This window comes from Gymnoscopelus microlampas (assembly GCF_963454915.1).
Source record: "Gymnoscopelus microlampas genome assembly, chromosome: 9".
Classification (NCBI taxonomy): domain Eukaryota; kingdom Metazoa; phylum Chordata; class Actinopteri; order Myctophiformes; family Myctophidae; genus Gymnoscopelus; species Gymnoscopelus microlampas.
The window spans coordinates 41,689,262-41,708,537 of record NC_139946.1 but is presented as its reverse complement, the minus strand read 5'-3'; the positions used below and the strand labels follow the sequence as shown (position 1 = coordinate 41,708,537).

The window sequence follows — 19,276 nt, the reverse complement described above, 5'->3', positions numbered from 1 at the left end:
GCACATGCGCACGCACACGCACACGCACACGCACACGCACACGCACACACACACACACACACACACACACACACACACACACACACACACACACACACACACACACACAGGCATGCTTTTGGCTTACAGATATATATCAAATGTCCTAGTCTGAGAACATTTCTAAGAAGTTCTGATCCTATTTGACATGGTCAAAGTTAGAGTCTGTGACAATGACCTATTTAGTATCCCATCCAGCCGTTAAGTGTTCTTCACTGTGTAGAGATGAACACAATCTACGTAGATCCCTGAACACGCATTGATTGATTAATTGAGGTCTTTATTTACAAGAATGCATATAAATGTACACACACACACACACACACACACACACACACACACACACACACACACACACACACACACACACACACACACACACACACACATTCGTGGATATGGCTCACAACGCCGATCGCGAGGCGTTGTGAGCTTGTAGATCTCCTATTTTCAAAGGTTTTGCCTCTTTCTTATAATATTTGACAATTTGGCCAATGTGTGACTAGTGTTTACGGTTTGTTGATTAGTTTTGATGCAGTGATGGTCTTTTTTTTCCTTTTTTTCAGGAGGTATTAAAAGTCTAATTGTCACTTCACTGTCATCTGGGGACCCCCTTAAAATCATGTGGGGATCCCCCTGGGGTCCCGACCCACAGGTTGAGAACCACTGGTCTACCCCATGAATGAACAGCCGTTTTGTTTAGTGGTGCTGTGAAACCCAAGGCACACACACAACCCCATGCTTTTCACAGCTGCTGTTTTTGCTGTTTTCCCTGAAGCCCCATATAAATGTGTTTTTTTTGCATTTGAAAGGTTGCAGGCTGACAATTTGGCAATTTAAATATTATAATGTATTATTATTATTATTATTATTATTTGTAAATCAGTGACATAGTTGTATTACTATTAATTAGTTTTATTACTTTACGTTCACATAATCTCAGACATAGTTTGAGATGACATGAAATACTGCACCTATGCTGTTTCATTATTTTCATAGCAGTGATATTGTTGTTTGTGTAGTATGTGTACCACTTGAAAATACTTTATTCCCTCCTTTCACTTTAATAAAGTACCTTACTACTTTTATTTATTTATTTATTATATGGGTCTTGGTCTAACCATTCTTCAACTCTTCTTTCTTGCATGTTTATTTCCAGTGGGGTAAAGTAACAAAGTATTTTCAGAACTTTTACTCCTACTCCACTACATCTCAGAGGCAAATATTGTACTTTTACTCCACTACATTTATTTGAAAACTTTAGTTATTAGTTACTTTGTAGATTTGTATTATTATTAGAAAACATTCATTAACCTTTAGCTATTTGAAAATAGCTCAACTCGTCGCACTCGCAATGCATGTGAGCTTGTAGATCTGCTATTTTCAAAGGATTTTCATACATTTAAAAAAATTGTGATACAGAATGAGTACTTTGTACTTTTGGTACTTGAGGTACATTTTGATACCAATACTTTTGTACTTTTACTCAAGTCAATTTTGAATGAGTATTTCTTCATTGCAGTATTAATACTTTTACTAATAAAAAAGTACAAAAATCTGAGCACTTTTTCCATCACTGTTTATTTATTTATTACATGGGTCTTGGTCTAATCATTCTTCAACTCTTATTTCTAGCATGTTTATTTTTTTTCTTTTTTTCTTTCTCTCTCCTTATTTTTTCTTTTTTTTATGGTGCGCGCATCATGGTTTGAATAAACGGACCAATCAGAGGCCTCCGCCTTCCGCTTCCGTTGAACCTTCGTCCAATCAGAGCGCAGCCGCGTTGTTTGCCTTGCATTTTGAATTCAGAGTGAAACAGGCTGCAGGAGGAGAAGCATTACTAATGCCTATAAACTACCAGCTGTCAACAAACTAGCCTACTTTTATCTCAACAAGGAGATGTGAGTTCATAATGCGATGAGCGCGACGTATATTTACATCATAAGTTAGTTGTTAACGGATAAATGACATTATCTGACGTTGACGAAAGTCATTTCCGAAGCGTCCGTTGAGTCGAAACTGAACCGAGTTTCTGGCTAATTATTAGGTCGTTGGCTAAGCTAAGCTAAGCTAGCTGGACAGCTAAGCTGACTAGCTGGTCGACCAGCCAGTGAGTGTAGCTCTAATAATAATAATAATAAGGTTGGATACTGTCTGTCTACCGGGTCATCAGAACACACGGTAAGTTGGGTTTATTTCACATATGACCGGTGGCAATGCTGCGTTTTAACTAGTAATGTTTCAGGACTAACTTTTAACCAGTTACCAGTGGATTTTAAAAATAGCCGATCTACAAGCTCACAAGGCGTCCTATCGTGACGCGTTGTGAGCTTGTAGATCTGCTATTTCCAAAAAATGTCTATACTTTTACTTTTGGAGCTTTTTAAGTATATTTTATTGCCAATACTTTTGTACTTTTACTCAAGTGACATTTTGAACACAGGCCTTTTACTTGTAACATATGTAACACATTAACTCCACAGACAAAACTGCAGTTTAAATGCAACACTGCATAATAAACAGACTCCTCCAGAGTCCACATTTGGGACTTTTCTGTCCCCTGACAAATTCAAAATATATGTCAGCAAGCAGCACTTGTATTTCAATTAGAACAAAATCAACATCTTTAATCAATTCTTGCTCTTTTGATCTTGCCCTGCCCCTATGGTGTAGCACGTTGGTTCTCAAAGTGGGGTCCGGGGACCCCCAGGGGTCCTTGAGGGAGTTCCAGGGGGTTCCCAGCTAAATGATAGATTAGGCACCAAATGGACCCTTATGGCTCTGTAACTCTGAGAGTGTACAAATGGACCAAATGGACCCTAACGGGTCCATACAATATAAATTGCGGTCCAAGTGATAGAAATGCCATTACATGGGGGTCTGTAGCCCTAATGCATGTCAAACACGTAAAAAATCTTCTCCCTGGCATATCTTTTGAAATGGGGGTCCGCGGGCCAATAATTGTCAATTTGGGGGTCCTTGACATGAAAAAGTTTGAGAACCACTGGTGTAGCATATTTACTGTTGGAGGAAAATGCAATATATAAGAAATATAAGTATAGGTGTGCACATTTAGAATAACATATATTCATACTGTATTATTTTTTCTTTTCTTTTTATAAATTTAGAATAGACAATTATTTGTACCCCCCTTTTCTCCCCAATTTAGTCGTTATGCCAATTAATTCATCCCCACCCACATTTCTGTGTGTTGTCACTGCTGTTGTATCCTACTGAATCACCTGCCAGTGAGGATCCCCCTACGGGAGGACCGCCCAACACTCCCTGCTGACAGGTGCTGCCCCAGCCCGTAGGAATACATGTAATGACAAATAAAAAACGGGGTAATTGTGTTCACATTGACGCCCGACAAAGCCGGATGCATCACGGTGGATTCGAACCCACAACCTCTGTGGTGGTGTGGTGGGCAGGGACTTTACCACTGTGCCCCCCGAGCGCTGTAACATACTGTAGATGTATAATATAAATATATAATTGTTTTCCCCTGAAAGCCCCTATTTCATGTTCTATAGTGTATGCGTGTAACAAGTTAGCACTGTTACAGGAACTGCTAGATTGGATTTTAGCATGACTTTCTACAGAGAAAATGGAAAATGTATTTACTTAGGCTTAACTGCACAATGTCGGGGTATTTTGCTTGCCTGCTTTTGGATTTACCTACAGGGGCATTTGCATTTCTTGTGATTAAAAGTTTAAATTAATTTACTTTATCCACATTGCGCAGCTTTGGCAAAGTTTGTTTAGTCTGCAAAAAAAATCTAATTCTTTCCACTTGATTTGTCAGACTCGGGCCACATTACTTTTTTTTTGTCATGCAAAGTTCTTTTTCTTGCCTCTGGTTTGACAGTTTTCTCCCCTCTCTCTCTCTCACCCCTCTTCTCTCTGTTGTGATGCTTTCTTACTCTTTTATGCCTCTTGCTGTGCTCTCCGTGTCTTTCCCTCTAACTTTTGATAGCTTGGACAGTTTGGTGCCTCCTTTGGTCCCTGTCATGGCTGACAGCAGCATAGTGACTTTGGGGACAGCTCGGAGTCTGCTGGTGGATTCCTCGGTCTACGACTCAAACATTGCTGAAACCACGAAGGACCAAGAGTTTCTGGGCCTGGCATCTGAGGACAATGAAGGTTAGCTTGGCCTCGTTGGCCTCGTTACTTATTCTCTCCCTCTATCCTAATTTTCTCCTTTTCTTTCATGAAAAAGGTAGAATATGTTCATGAATACACAGAGCAGTAGTGTGCAAACAATCATTTGCCTTTCTTTCCCAGTATCACTTGACTTGCCTTTCACTTTTTGTTCATGCTTACTCTTCTGCAGGCTGTTTTCTACCTCCTTCCCTGCCCTCACTAGCTTGACTGACACTCCTACCTGAATTTTCATCTTTAATGTTTAAATGGGAAGGGCAGGCCACATGACAAGCGATGTCACATGCTGACCAAATGCTGATACATTTTGACTATTGATGCTAGGTAACTATGTCAGTATCTGGTCACATTGGCAGTGAGCCAGCTCGTCTTAAAGTCAACTACTTACTGTAACAACAAATATTTTTTTCTCACAACCTGAATCCACCAGCCACTGAAACCACCGGAGGGGAAGCTAATTTCACGGCCTGCCCTCTGTATACTATTTACCACTCCACCTCCAGCTAACCAGCCACCATCCTCCTTTCTCTCCACTCCTCTCCTCCCCATTCCATCCTCAACCTTTTCTGACGGCCTCCTTGCTACTTCAATCAGTGCTACAGGCTTATTGACTGGCCCTTACCTTAGGCTGTCAGTCAAAGAAGAAAGCCTGATATTTTTTGTTAAATAAGATAATCGATTAATAATATCCTTATTTTGGGCATGTCATTATAGGCGAAAAGCAAAAAGTTAATGGCTGGTGAAAATAGACGATCTACAAGCTCACAGCGTGTTGCGATGTGACGTGTTGTGAGCTTGTAGATCTGTATAAATAGATAGCACTTAGCTGGTTAATTGATTTGTTATCTAAAAAAAAACCTGCGCTTCTCGATCATTCAAGTAATCGCAAAAGTAATCAATAGAATAATCGCTAAGAAAATCTATAGTTTCAGCCCTACACGTGTTTCTTTCTTGCCTTGTCGTCTCCGTTTAATTATTAATAAGAAAAGTAGAGTCTGCTGCACTTAACACACTGGATCATGCTCCCATAGTTAATCTATTGCATTACAAGCAAGGTAATGTGCCGAGCATTTCAACGCTTGAACTGCCACCATGGTGGTAAACTAATAAATTAACTGTGTGAGCATGATCCAGTGTGGGGATTCTACTTTTCCTATTTGATCATGTTCTTCAGTCCAGCACCTGGGATTAATTTACTCTTTTGGATGTGCGTGCCTTGTAAACCTTTTCTGTGTTTAATTGTCTCCCCCTTCGTTCTCTCAGACATGCTGCCCAGAGTGACCAGGGTGGTGCTTGTGGGAGAAGCGGGCAGGAATGAGACGCTGGTCAAAGCGATGCAGGTACGTTATTCCTCTATTGGACAAGAAGGTCTGCTGTGGCCCACTGCTTTCTATTAACATGGCAGGCCTCTGTATGCTGGCCTTGTCAACACTGCTGCTCTGAGGGGTAAAAAAACCCCATCCCTTTAGATTTGAGAAATAGGACACTGAGCCATCAGTATCCCATAGACCCAGTCTATGGCCCAGTTAGACCATATAGCGTTTCTTTTGGTTTATATTGTCCCAACTTTAACATGATCACAGTGTTTGGGGAAAATGATGTAGAAAAAATATCAAGTCATTATTGCTTCTCTTATTTAACTTAATGCTAGTAATATTACCACTACATGTAAACAAATGTGTACGTGATATATTTTGTTAAAATATGTGTTAAATAGCTCTATATTACAATAGTACTCATAGAGTGTTTGTTCAGTAACAGATGTCTCCCTGTCTCTCTATTTCTTAAATAGATGAAAATACATTTTCAGATTGGATACCAATTTCATCCAATCAGGAGAGATAACTCATTCACGATACATTATAAATAAGTGGCATTGGAAGTGATGAAACTAATGAATGAGCAGACAAAATTGGAACTGTCTGGAAAGCTGATAAATGAGCTTTATGGGTTTCTCTCTCCTGACTAAATGACATTTGTAACCACCTGAACATTTACTTTTTTTTTACTAAAGACCTGTAGAGACCCCTGTTAGTGAACAAACACTCTATATCAATGACTATGATCAGAATACAGAGCTTTAACTTAAAAAAAGAAACAAAAAACAATTTATACTTGAAAGACATACATTGTTTTTTAGGTTTTATTTTTGATTGCTCCAATTATTTAAGTATTCTGATGCTGTTGAAACTTAATTTCACTCGGCTGCTTAATTTCTTTATATTTTAAACATTACTACTACTAAATGTGCAGACTATCCCAAGCTTGAAAAAGGTTATTTGGGACAGATCCTCGAATTGAGCAGGGGACTGCATTGAGAGGAGTGCATAGCTCAAAATAGGCACTTGACTAGGATTTGTGTCCTTTGGAGGACAATTTATGACCTGAAATGAGGGGAAAATACGAGCTCTGTTAAACTAAGGGGAAAAAATGCACATTCTCTTCCTTCGCGACACGCACACACCTGCCTGTAGAGATAAACTGGGTTAAACTTCATAACAGCGTCTGGGTGTGATATTTGGCACCCTGTGGAGCTTTGCCAGAATGTAGTAGACTTCAATTGTAGCTACTGTACTTCTTCAAAATGGCTGTTTTTTCTGCTGGCTGTGCCTGGTCTGTGAACCTCCCCGCCATTCGCTACCCCATGACTTTCATATTATCATGGTATGAATGAGGGAGTTTCATGCTCCTGTGCTGGCTAGAGGGGTGCTTTTTTGTTAAAGGGAGCGCTTTCAAAAGTGAATTCCACCACCCAGACCCAACCAGCCTTTAGGAGATGTTAAGGATAGATCTAGCTTTAGAGGATTTCTGACTTCTGTGCATAACAGAGTTCTTTGTAGTGTTAGTGCTAGGGTATCCTTGGCCAAGGTTCATATTTTTGACAGAGCTCAGCTAAAGGTGCACGGCGGCAGTGGACTGACTGCCGTTAAAGCCCAAATCTACAGTATAAGTTCCCAACTAGTTTGTCTCCATCTCCCCCCACCCTAACTCCACCTCTGCAATGACTTAAGAAAACTTTTCATATTATCATCACAGTATGAGGCAATATTATCCGCTCTCCTGCACTGGTTAGAGGAGTTTATTTTTTGTTAAAGGAAGGGATTTCAAAGGTAAATGCATCTTATCTAGTACAGATTTGTTTTATTTCTTCATCCAACCAGCCTTGGAGATGTGAGGGATAGATCTGTGAGCCAGCATCTTTAGAGGATCTCTGACTGTATAGCAGAGTTCTTTGAAGTGCCTTGACTAAGGTAGCAGCACACTCAAGATTCATATTGTTGATATAGAGGTATTTCGATCTATCAAGTTTACCTGCTGTATGTCAAGCCGATGATTGCATTTTGTACCGTTTCAGGAATGGCGGCTAAGCTTTTTTTTTTGTTACAAAATCAATTAATTATCCAGTGTAATTAATTTTATTTCCCCACATGTACTTCGAATGCATAAAAAAAAAAGAACATTTCCAACACTACTACTCTGTAAGCGTGCGTAAAGTCCTTGAAATAGGTAAGGATAGGATTAACAATAAACATGTCTGCCTAAAATGAAATTCATGTGCGCAGTGGCATCAGATGCCACTGTTTTAGGTACAGAGTCTTTGAGAGAGAGAGAGAGAGAATCCACCGTGGTGCATCCGGCTTTGTCGAGCGTCTGCACGAACACAATTGGCCCGTGTTCGGGGGAGGGAAGCCGGGCGGGGAGGGTGATATCGGTCATTGCACGTACTCCTACGGGCTGGGGCGGCACCTGTCAGCTGGGAGTGTTGGGCGGGAGGAGTAGGACGAAGGCTCTACGTCCTCCTGGTGGGGGCTCCTCACTGGCAGGTGAGTCAGTAGGATACGACAGCAGTGACAACACAGAAATGTGTGTGGGGAGGAATTATTTGGCATGATTAACGACTAAATTGGGTAGAAAAGGGGTAAAAAATAATTGGCCACTCAATTTAAAGAAAAACTAAAAAAAGAGAGAAATACATCGGTTGATATCGGCCTTCCTGTTATATATCGGAATCGGTATTGGCCTTGAAAAATCTTAATGGATGACCTGTGGTTGTTGACAAAGCCCAAACCAAAACTACTGTGATCTGCCTGTTGTCTGCTGCTTTGGTGTCTGTCCCCTACCACCCCCCACTCGTCCTCCTCTGCACTGACTTTGGAAGAGAAGATTAGAATGTCGCCAGACTCTCTACAGAACTTGAGTTCAGTGTTGTGAGAGGGAGGGGGGGGGTAGCAGGCAGACTTTTTCTCGATGAGATGAAATGGGAATAGGTTACACAGCCTTGTGGCATCATCACACACTTCTATGCGATATGCTATGCACATTTTTTTCCTTCAGTGTCTGTTTTTTGAGTAGCAGCACCAGATGAAGGTGACCAGTAGTGCTAAAAGTACTTTTTTTACTCAAGTAAAAGTATATATATACTCTGTTACAAGTAAAAGTACCAGTATTCAAAATTTACTTGAGTAAAGGTACAAAAGTATTGGCATCAAAATATACTTTAGTACTAAAAGTAAAATTACTCATTATTTACCATGTCCCATTTCACAAATTTACAAATGCTATTTTCAAAGGATTTTATCCTTTGAAAATAGCAGATCTACAAGATCTGCTATTTTGTAGATCGGCTATTTTCAAATGGCCAAAGTATATTATAGGTCTGAACTGGTTAATGAGTGTTTTACAAAGTAGCTAAAGTCTTCAAATTATTGTAGTAGAGTAAAAGTTAAATATTTGCCTCTGAGATGTAGTGGAGCAAAAGTACAGACAATTGGAAATTGTACTTAAGTACAGTACTTGAGTAAATGTACTTAGTTACTTTACACCACTGAGGGTGACTCGGAGGTTCATTGTCAGACTGAAATGCTGCAAGGACGTCCGCATCCTCGGGCCTCCGGTGCTCCCGCATCATGCACTTCTGGAGGAGGGAGGCTGCTTTTTAAAAAAAAATCTCTCATTGCCAATCTGCAGTGCTGCTGTGCTGCATGCAAAGACATCCACAGACGGATCTGTCAGCGGTTTCCCCGGGATTGACCAGCCATCGCTTGGTCACTCCCTCTGGGACCAAAAAGAGCACCAGTCTCTCTCCTCTTGCCTTTCAGGCATTGCGGTGGCGCTGATCTCTCCTCTCCTCCGCTTATCCCTCCTGAACCCCGTCTGTCTCTCCTCCACCCCAGGCCAGCCCACAGATCCCCTCCCTGTTACGTGTTCATTTGTCATGCTTTGTCACCGTGCTCTATCCCTCTGTCCTGATCTCTTTAACCCATTGAGACCTGAAGTCGATTCTACATGTCTCCTAAATCTCAACAGTTTTCTTAAAAACGGTATGTTTCTATGTCAGTGGTTCTCAAACTTTTTCATGTCAAGGACCCCCACAATTATATGTATTTGGCCGCAGACCCCCATCAAAATATTTTGTTCCAGGGACCCCCCAGAAGCAAAGATTTGAGTTACAAATGTTCGCTGTAAAACAACATATATTCAAAGATTTGTACACATTTTCACGATTTTTCAAAAATAGCAGATCTACAAGCTCGTAGCGCGGCACTCGGTGCCGCGCTATGAGCTTGTATATCTGCTATTTTTGAATAGCCCAAAGTGTAAAATAATGCTTTTTTAGCTCAAATATAAAAATGACACAGTTCCAGGTCTTAATGGGTTAATGCTGTCAATCTATCCCTTCCCCTACTCTTTATTCTTTCTCAGTCTTACCGTTCCACCCCTCTGGCTTACACTGTTTCAGACACTCTCATCCCTCGCTCTCTCTACGCCTCCCTCCTTCCCCCCTGCTCTCCATCCCCTGTCAAATACACGTCATCCCCTTCACTTTCTTCCTCTCTGTTGCTCTTTCCATGTCTCTCTTTGGTCCAGTATTTGATGTCTAGCTCCTGCTGCTTGGTTTTTACAGACCATCAGAGAGATGGAGGTGCCGGTGGTAAAGATAAGAGGCGAGCCGGACAGCGAGCAGACATTGATGATAAAATCTATAGTCAATATGGTACGGTACCTGTATGTCTGTCTTTCTGTCTGTCCAAATGACTTGATTCCGGATGGGACCACCGCTGGGAAAATGTTGCATGAGTCTTAATTCACACCGAGCTCTCTGTTTCAATCACTCACCCGCTGTGCATGATCACGTCACGGATGGTGTGTTTAGTGGGTAAATTACTCAACTGTGTGAGTAAGGTAATGGTGTGTTGCACTCAAATGTCAATGCTTCTAGCATGCCGTCAGACCTCTAAGATAGATCCATGTGAAGAGATTTAAACGTAGTTTTTTATAAAGTGATTATGACAGAACCTCAAGTGAAAAGTCAGTTGAAGCTCGGCTCCGGACAAGTGGTCCTCACACAAGGACGGTTTCTGAAAATGTATCATTAACAAGGTCTGAAGGCATCTAACAAGCTTTAATTGTTCTTTTCCTTTTTAACATGCAGCCAAATGGATGCTAACAATATGAATATGATGTATGTGATTCTAACGTTTGTGTGTGTGTGTGTGTGTGTGTGTGTGTGTGTGTGTGTGTGTGTGTGTGTGTGTGTGTGTGTGTGTGTGTGTGTGTGTGTGTGTGTGTGTGTGTGTGTGTGTGTGTGTGTGTGTGTGTGTGTGTGTGTGTGTGTGTGTATCACACCATCACTGCCTCTCTTCGCCTTTTCTTTGTCCTCTCTAAATGGTTAACGGTCTGCATTTCAATAGCACCTTTATCCAATGCATTTTATAATGTGCGTCAAATTCACCCATTCTCACACTCTGTAATCTGGCGGAGCTAATTTTCCTGAGGTAATTTGTTTTATGATAAGTTATAAGTTTACAGGTGGCATGTGAAATTTAATTTCCCCCTGCCAGCAGGGTCAGCTCTGTCTGATCGCTGCCTGGCAGTTTGTTGGTGATTTAATTTCTGCCCTCTGTTATTAAAGTCATTGATTCAAGGCAAGCAACTCTTGTTTCTCTGAATCAGAACAGACTCTGATTCAGAGTGACACTTAATTTCATCTGAGAGGGCAGCACAACACTGATCGTTGCATTAGGCATTGACCAATTTCATCAGGGTGCGTATGTGTGAGTGAGAGAGAGAGGAAAAAAGAGAATATGAATGTTCAATGTACATGTATTATGGGGGAGAGAGAGAAAGAGAATGAGTGTTTCTTCAAAGTATTTTTTTATTACATTTTTTTCTTCTCTACTTTTGTGGAAAGCCTTCTGTAACAAAACTAAAGGAATACTCAGACTTTGGCAATTACGCTTTTTCAACTTACTGTTGAGTGAACAGATGGTTCAGTATGTACAGACTCCATTATGCGGCCAATTATTGAATTATACATGACACACAACCTTCCTTTAACAAGCTGTCAGTAGTAGACTCAAATATAACTTACAGAAAATGTGTATTTGCCAAAGCACAGGTGTATTCTTTTTGTGACTTGTCTGTGACACTAATACTCCACTGACACCAGTTAATAGCTCCTTGCAGTGTGTGGCTAAAATACAGATCAGTATGTGTTTTATTTGTCACTGATAGATGTGTGTGTGCATGCAGGAAACTTTGCACCCTTTTCATCTCCTTTATCACTAGTTCTGCATTTTGTTTTCAGGACATCAATGAATGCATGCAGACAGACAGCATCCAGGAATTTGGAGACTCTGTTCAGTATGAGACCGTCTTTGTCCTCGCAGACTTCGACTCTCCTGACTACAGCGACCTCTACAAACAGGACAAGCGCATCATTGGACCTCCTGTGCTGCTACACTATGCTGCCAAGGAAGAGGTGGGTCCTGGATTGACTGGTCTGAGAAATCTAGTACTAGTAAATCAGCTGCTCTCAGAGCAGCGGTTCCCAAACTTTTTTTTGGCTGCGCACCCCCTGTTACTTCCCGACCTAGCTGACGCACCCCCCCCCCCCCACACGGAAAGGAAATATATGCACATATATGAACCTGAATATGGAATATATGCAGCATATATTCTGCATATACTTGCCATATATTGGCATGTATGTTCATACATTTAAAATAACACCATAGCACCACCATTAGCCTTTTCATGTCACGCACCCCCTCGAGGGCACTCGTGCACCACAGGCGGTGTGCACACCACACAGTTTGGGAATCTCTGTCTTAGAGGATAATAGAAAAAACATAGTCTGGCGGAGACAAAAATATATAAATATATACAGATTCAGATAGTAGGGTTGGGCGCCCTTATTGGGGGTGGGAGCAAGTGGGTGAAATGTTGTCAAACCTACAGGGGTACGCCGTCTCCCTTCAATTTCTCACCAGCACCTCACCAATACAGGTGTGCATTCCCTCTATGCTTTACAGTATGTTAACACCCTTCCAAGGCTGCTAGCTAGCACCAAGACATGGCCTTGGCAAAAAGCCCACTCCAGCCATCTGTTAAAGGAGGCAGAGCTTGCTCCAAATATCACAAATATTTCATACAGCCAGCTTGCCTTGCGAAATGTTGATTCTATTAAACTGCATCTATTAAACTGCATCTAATGAATCCGAGTGGAAGGCTATCCCTCTGAATTCTGTTATCACCACTTTAAACAACATTGTCGTAAACTGTATTGGGAGTGACATTTGCAAATTAGATGCTCTTTCAAATAGCATAGTATAGGTATGTAGGCTGTGTGATAATTTATGTAGGCACCCTTCATTGCAGTTCAGTGTGTTTTCAATAGTCAGACTATTCACATGGATACAATGTGCAGCTGGGAGAATGGATTTCTAACAAATGAAACCCATATTTTGTCAATTAGTCATGGATTGCCACAATGGACGGATAATAATTTGCAATCAATTACAGTGAAAAGGCCTGGACCAACGGTCAGCATTGGCAGAGGTGTCGGCAATCAGCGATCATCTCAGATTGCCAATTCATGATGTCATCGGCAATTGGCAATATTCCAATAAATAACTGGTATTCGTGGTTGCCAGAGGTTTTGCAACCAAGGCTATGGCTTGCTGCCTGAGCTTATATGCTGTCCCTCGAGGCACGGCATAACGAGGGCAACAATGAATGCAGAGGAATAATTTGCTCATCACATTAGCATAGGCCTCATTTATTAACACGGCATTTGATTAACACTTTCGGATTAACATAATGTCATCACGGAACTGTCCGGCAAACATGGTAGCTTCAGGCAGCTAGCCTTGCCATTGTTGATTCACAGCTATTATTCTGTGAACACTACAGTTGAAGGTTGCGGTTTGCTTTTGCCCGAATAAACGTCAATCAGCCTCAGACAGACAGACGCACAGGCACAATGGGTATTGCATAACCGGTTAGGGCATGCACTCCCACCCCAACTTGAATCGTTCCCAACATGTGTGGTCCCCGAGTAGTACATACTGTGTGTGTGTGTGTGTGTATATGCCGTATGATAGGAGGGGTGTGTGTCTTTGTCAGTATGGAATAACAGGAGACAAAGTCAGGATGCAGAAATACATGACTGTCCAAAGTCATGATGACAGAGAATTCCCAGCCTCTCCCTGTCTCTGTTGTGCTGTCTGTCTGACGGAGGGTTTAGATACGACACTGATGTCTTCAGTGAGCAATAGGCCCTGTCCATTGCTGCTATCAACAAGACTTAGAGCACTGTGCACATTTATCAATACAACACACACACACACACACACACACACACACACACACACACACACACACACACACACACACACACACACACACACACACACACACACACACACACAGTGACTGCAGCATAAAGCATCATTACGAAGTATAGTTGTTGATAACGGCAGGGAGAAACAATATTAAAGCATTTTGCTGTTTGTCATCCATATCGGGCCATTTATCTGTTCTGTTTATTTGCTTTACGCCCTCTAGCCAGGCACAATAAAGTTAGCTTTAGTGTTGCCACTGTATGCTGTTTTTGTGCTGTTGGCTCACCCCAGGTTGAACAGACTGTTGCCCCCCTCCTGTGATTTCATATTTGCCCTGATTATTGTTATTTGTCTCCCCAGCCACTACCATTCTCTTGCCGCCCCCTGTACACCGCCAGCATGCTGAACCTTTCTCTGTGCTTCACCGGGTTCAGAGACAAAGAGAAGGTGGTGAGTTAAGTCCAGTCTCCAGCTGAGTCATTGTACACTGTGCTGTGTTAATGGCATTAAAAAAAAGAAAATGAAACATTAGCATTAACAGAGATGCACCATGGCATGTTTAACCCATTCAATCCGGGAACGAATCAGTGTCATTTTAGATTTCTTTGGCTGTTCAAAAATAGCAGATTTGAGTTAGAAAAGTTCGCTTTAAAAGTATATATTCAAAGATTTGCACAAAATGTTCATGATTTTTCAAAAATAGCAGATCTACAAGCTCGTAGTGCAGCACTTGGTGCTATGAGCTTGTATATCTGCTATTGTTTAACAAAGACAACTTGTTACATTTGGTGCATTATGGGCCCTGCCCCAAATGTCATCCTTGAGAGGAACACTTGTGTGCATCTTGTTAGATGATGTTTTGTTGTCGGCTTAGATTTATGTTAGTGCAGTAGTTCTCAAAGTGGGGTCTAGGGACCCTCAGGGTTTCTTGGGTGGGTTCTAAATGGACACTTACAGGTCTGTAACTCTGACAGTGTATTATTTGTACACTGTCAGACTTATGGGGGGACCTTGACATAAAAAAGGTAAGTGCACTGTAAGTGTACTTAACCCATTAAGACCGGGAAAGCATCTGTCACTTTAGATTTTAACCACTTTAACCATTATCTTATAGTTTGGCTATTAAAAAATTGCAGATCTACAAGCTCATAGCGCGGCACTCATATCAGCTATTTTTTTGAAAATCTTAAATTTGTTAAAATCTTTGAATACGGTATATATTCTTCTTTGCTTCTGGGGATTCTACAAATGTCTTCTAAATCCTAACAGTTTTTTTTAGAAAATAACTTGTATTGCTACAATGTCAGTAGTTCTCAAACGTTTTCATGTCAAGGACCACCCAAAATGATATGTATTTGGCCACGGACCCCCATCTCAAAATACTTCGTTCCAGGGACCCCAAAGAAGCAAAGATTTGAGTTAAAAAAGGTTTTCACCCATTTTCACGATTAAAAACAAAAGATTGCAGATCGACAAGCTCGTAGCGCAGCACTCAGTGCCGCGCTATGAGCTTGCATATCTGCTATTTCTATAATAGCCAAAGACATCTAAAATGACACCGGCGCGTTCCCGGGATTGAATGGGTTAATGAAGTGTCTACTGGGTGCACATTTTCCTCTGGTGCTGAGCGTGTCTTTTTTTCCTGTGTTCCTTGTAGAGGAAACTGGTAAATGTTGTCCATCACATGGGAGGGACCATTCGGAAGGACTTCAGCTCCAAGGTCACTCATCTCATCGCCCACTCAACTCACGGAGAGAAATACAAGGTCAGATGAACACTTTTTCAGTGTTTCAGTTTGTTCAGCGTTTTCTTTCTTTATAATGACATGACATGGGAATTTTGTTCAATATTTCACTACATTATGAAACAGGTGTGTGTGTGTGTGTTCATATTACTTCATATGTGTTTTGTGTTTCCCCCGCAGTCTTTAGTTGTGAGATAATTAGCTAAAGAATATGGGAAATGTGTTGGAAAAACTGGTCTGTGTGTTGCAGTAAGCACTCTACTTGTACTCTAGATCATTGGTTCTCAACCTTTTCAAGCCGCGACACCCCCAAAAAATAATCATAATGTGAACTTGGGGACCCCCCACCCTGATAAGCGCTTGGACGTGTAGGAGTCGATGCATTACATTTAGTTTGACTCGGTTTCACAGTTAAATATTGTGAAAATGGCTGATCTACAAGTTAGTGTTGCGAGACAAGGTGTTGTGAGCTTGTAGATCAGCCATTTTCAAAAATGTTGCCTCTTTCTTAGGTAATATTTGACAATTTGGCCAATGTTTGATTTTTTTTAAGAATAGCTTGTTGATTAACTTCTGACAAAATTCAGAGGTATTAAAAAGTCATACACTACACACTTATCCTGTATGTTGTTTTTTGGAAAAACATGTTCAGAACCCAAGATATGATGATTTGAAGATTTGCTGCTCCATTCACTCTTTGTTTAACTTCTTACTGAAAAAGGCTGTATCTCGGCTCCTAAGCTGGGCACTGAATAAGTTAAGAACCACTGCTTTAGATGAATACTCCACAGCCTTCTTCTTTGTTTGTGCAAACTGCTTCATATTAACACATTTGAGATCAGCTTGAATTGTGTTGTGCCACCGTCTCTGTAAGTGGTAATTCAGTTCCCCGGTTGGATACTGTTAACGATGGGTTCGACGGGCTGCTTCTCGTTCTGCCTCAGACACGGATAGAAAGATCGATAGATGATGAATTGATAAACAGATCGTTTTCATGCTCTCACTGATTCTCTCTCGTTAAACACAATTCTCTTGTGCTAGCTATACCACACAGCGCGCAATGATTTCGGATTTGCTTTTAGCTTGCTCTTTGTTTGTTTGCTTCCCTTTTGCCGCCCACATCTCTGACATCGTGAACAGACAGTGAAGCTTTCGCTCCTGCATAATGGGGAATGAAATGTTTTTTTGACAGGCAGTCCTAACTGTTTTCCGTATGATTTGTAAATGAACCGGAAAACCGCAGCCATTTGAACTGACAGGCTTCTTTTTCTAATCTCCTGTTCCTCCTAAAGTGGAAACTGTACCTGTCTGCGATTATGAGTCACACAGCAGCCACAAGTAATGGAAACGGATTGTTTGTTACGCTGCGAACAGTGATAGGAATGAGTTTAGTTTATAACTTGTGAAACTTTGCGTTTGTTTGTTTTCCCTCTGTTAAGATTGTCTTGCTAACCAGCGACTTGTCCTGTCATTGTTTTCACTGATCTGACCAATATTGTGTTCTCGGGTTTGCCTTTCTTGTTTACCATCTCTTCTCTCATCTGTTCCTCTCTGTATTTCTCTCCATCCCTGTGTTCCATTTCCCTTCAACTTGCTTTCAGCTGGCAGTGGTATTGGGGACACCTATCCTCACTCCGTCATGGATCTATAAGGCCTGGGAGAAGAGGGATGAAGTGTAAGTCCAAAGTCCACCACGCACGCACACACGCACTCAGTCCCTTTCCCACATTCTATCGGGCGACACCACTCCCAAAGTGGTCGACATCACTTTGGGAGGATATTCTGCTGTGTGTCAAACAGAGTGAACTATAATTATATATGTTGTAGTATGACTATTGCGAGAAATTATTGATCGTTTCAGTGAGAGATACAGTTGTACCGTACTACAAAGTAAAATTAGCCCAAAATATCATCCATCCACCCAGTCCTCAGACTTCGATTTGCCCATGGTATCCATTTCACCGTGTGCATTTACATTTGATTGAAATGTCACTACAGTTAAGACTATACAAGGAAGCTTAGCATTAAATATTACATTACAGTCATTTAGCAGACACTTTTATCCAAAGCGACATTAAGTGCATTCAACATAGGTAGGGAACAAAACTACTAATCACCAGAAGTATTAAGTGCATTCTCTTCTAAAACAAGCAACTAAGAGTATACCTAGCACTAAGGTAAAAGTGCAATATATCAGCTACCTACTTGATAAATTATATGCATAAAGCGGAGCCAAATTACCTTGATTTTGTAGTAAAAGGTACTAGGTATCCCTCCGAGTCCCAATCTCTACTGCTCTCAAAGAATGAGATAGATTGTATTCTTATTCTTTGAGTTTGTTTCTTTGTGTCAGTTGTCTTTTTTTTCCTTCATCAGTTGCAGCTGGTCTAAGACATATGCCTGTGCTCAAAGCAAACACTCACAGTAATTCATGCTGTTTTTTTAATGTGTTTTTTTTTAAATCTCTCCATCCATCCCCACCAGATCGTTTCATGCAGGAGAGAAGGAGTTCCGTACAGAGTTTAAGGTGCCTCCGTTCCAAGACTGTGTTCTGAGCTTCCTGGGTTTCTCGGAAGAAGAGAAGGCCAACATGGAGGAGAGAACTCTCAAGCATGGTGAGCACTGTTCCTCCTCCTCATTCCATGGTCGCCTGCTGTGCTGAGCTTTGCTCACATGATGCTTACTATAGTGCTGTAGTGCAGTGTACAGTCGGGGACCGATTTGTTTTGTATGGGTCCCGAGTAGTGTATCACCCTTTTCCTTTTACTATTTTTTTAAATTATTATTTCATAAATTAATAAATAAAATAAATGTTTTGTTTAAATAGCTTGTAGATAGTCTATTTTCACTATTTTGGGTCCCGGGCAGACGGGCAAATTTCTCTTTTGGGTCTTCAGCTAAAAAGTTTGGGAGCCAGTGCTATAGTGAATAGCCATTTCTGTTTGGGAGGGGTGCCACTTATTCGAGAACAGAAAACCTGTGGGGGAAGATGTGAAGTTTTTGGAGGTGTGTGTGTGTGTGGAGGGTGTTATTTTATCCAGTATCTGAATGATCTGGATCGTGCCAGACGTAACCTACAACTGTTGCCGATAATTTGATATTTTTCATGTTTGATCTGGGATTCTTCTTCTCCAGCCACTTGGTACACCATGGAAAAGATTTTATTTCTCTTTTGCCTGGCCAAAAAGGTCTGCAACGTTTCAATTTCTCATTGAAAAATCGTGACAATTTTACACAGCTACATATATGAAAGATAGAGCAGAAGTCGTGTTAATTGGCTTGCGCCCATTATGACCTAAGACTGAATCACGTATCGGGCTAACTGGATAATCGTTAATGTACTTGTGGTTTATTACACATGTAGTTAAAAGATTTTGTCACTGCACCATGCTGGGCATACAACACAATCAAATTCTAAATTTCAGTTCCTCTAACCTTGATTGACGACTCTATGTTCATCACCAGGGTCTCTAATATAAATTGAATTGCTCTCTTTAATCTACTTGCAAATACATTGAGAGTTTATATTGGGTATCTGTAATATAGGCCTATGTTAATCTTTTATCAATATAATCTTTGCGCAAGGCCTTCTCTTTTCAGTGAATGTGAGTGAATAATCCTTTTGCTGTTGTGTGGGTGTAAGTTGGGCAGCTTTTTATAATTTGTTGTCCTTCAGTGTTGGTAGGACAACAATTTGGGACACAAA

The 19,276-nt window shown here is 41.1% G+C and overlaps 1 protein-coding gene across 3 annotated transcripts in view; it reads left to right on the top strand.

Moving 5' to 3' along the window:
• The first annotated feature begins 1,866 nt into the window (after positions 1 to 1,866).
• The window catches only part of ect2 (epithelial cell transforming 2), a 59,468-nt gene continuing 42,058 nt past the window's right edge, over positions 1,867 to 19,276 (top strand). For 2 of the 3 annotated variants that reach the window (XM_084065693.1, XM_084065691.1), the window contains exons 1-9: positions 1,867 to 2,220; positions 4,016 to 4,182; positions 5,464 to 5,540; positions 10,106 to 10,195; positions 11,789 to 11,962; positions 14,187 to 14,276; positions 15,484 to 15,591; positions 17,172 to 17,245; positions 18,055 to 18,185. In XM_084065693.1, the coding sequence (XP_083921819.1) occupies positions 4,050 to 4,182; positions 5,464 to 5,540; positions 10,106 to 10,195; positions 11,789 to 11,962; positions 14,187 to 14,276; positions 15,484 to 15,591; positions 17,172 to 17,245; positions 18,055 to 18,185 (877 nt within the window). In that variant the 5' untranslated portion in view covers positions 1,867 to 2,220; positions 4,016 to 4,049. The remainder of the gene's footprint in view (positions 2,221 to 4,015; positions 4,183 to 5,463; positions 5,541 to 10,105; positions 10,196 to 11,788; positions 11,963 to 14,186; positions 14,277 to 15,483; positions 15,592 to 17,171; positions 17,246 to 18,054; positions 18,186 to 19,276) is intronic. The other variant, XM_084065692.1, reaches the window with a different exon arrangement.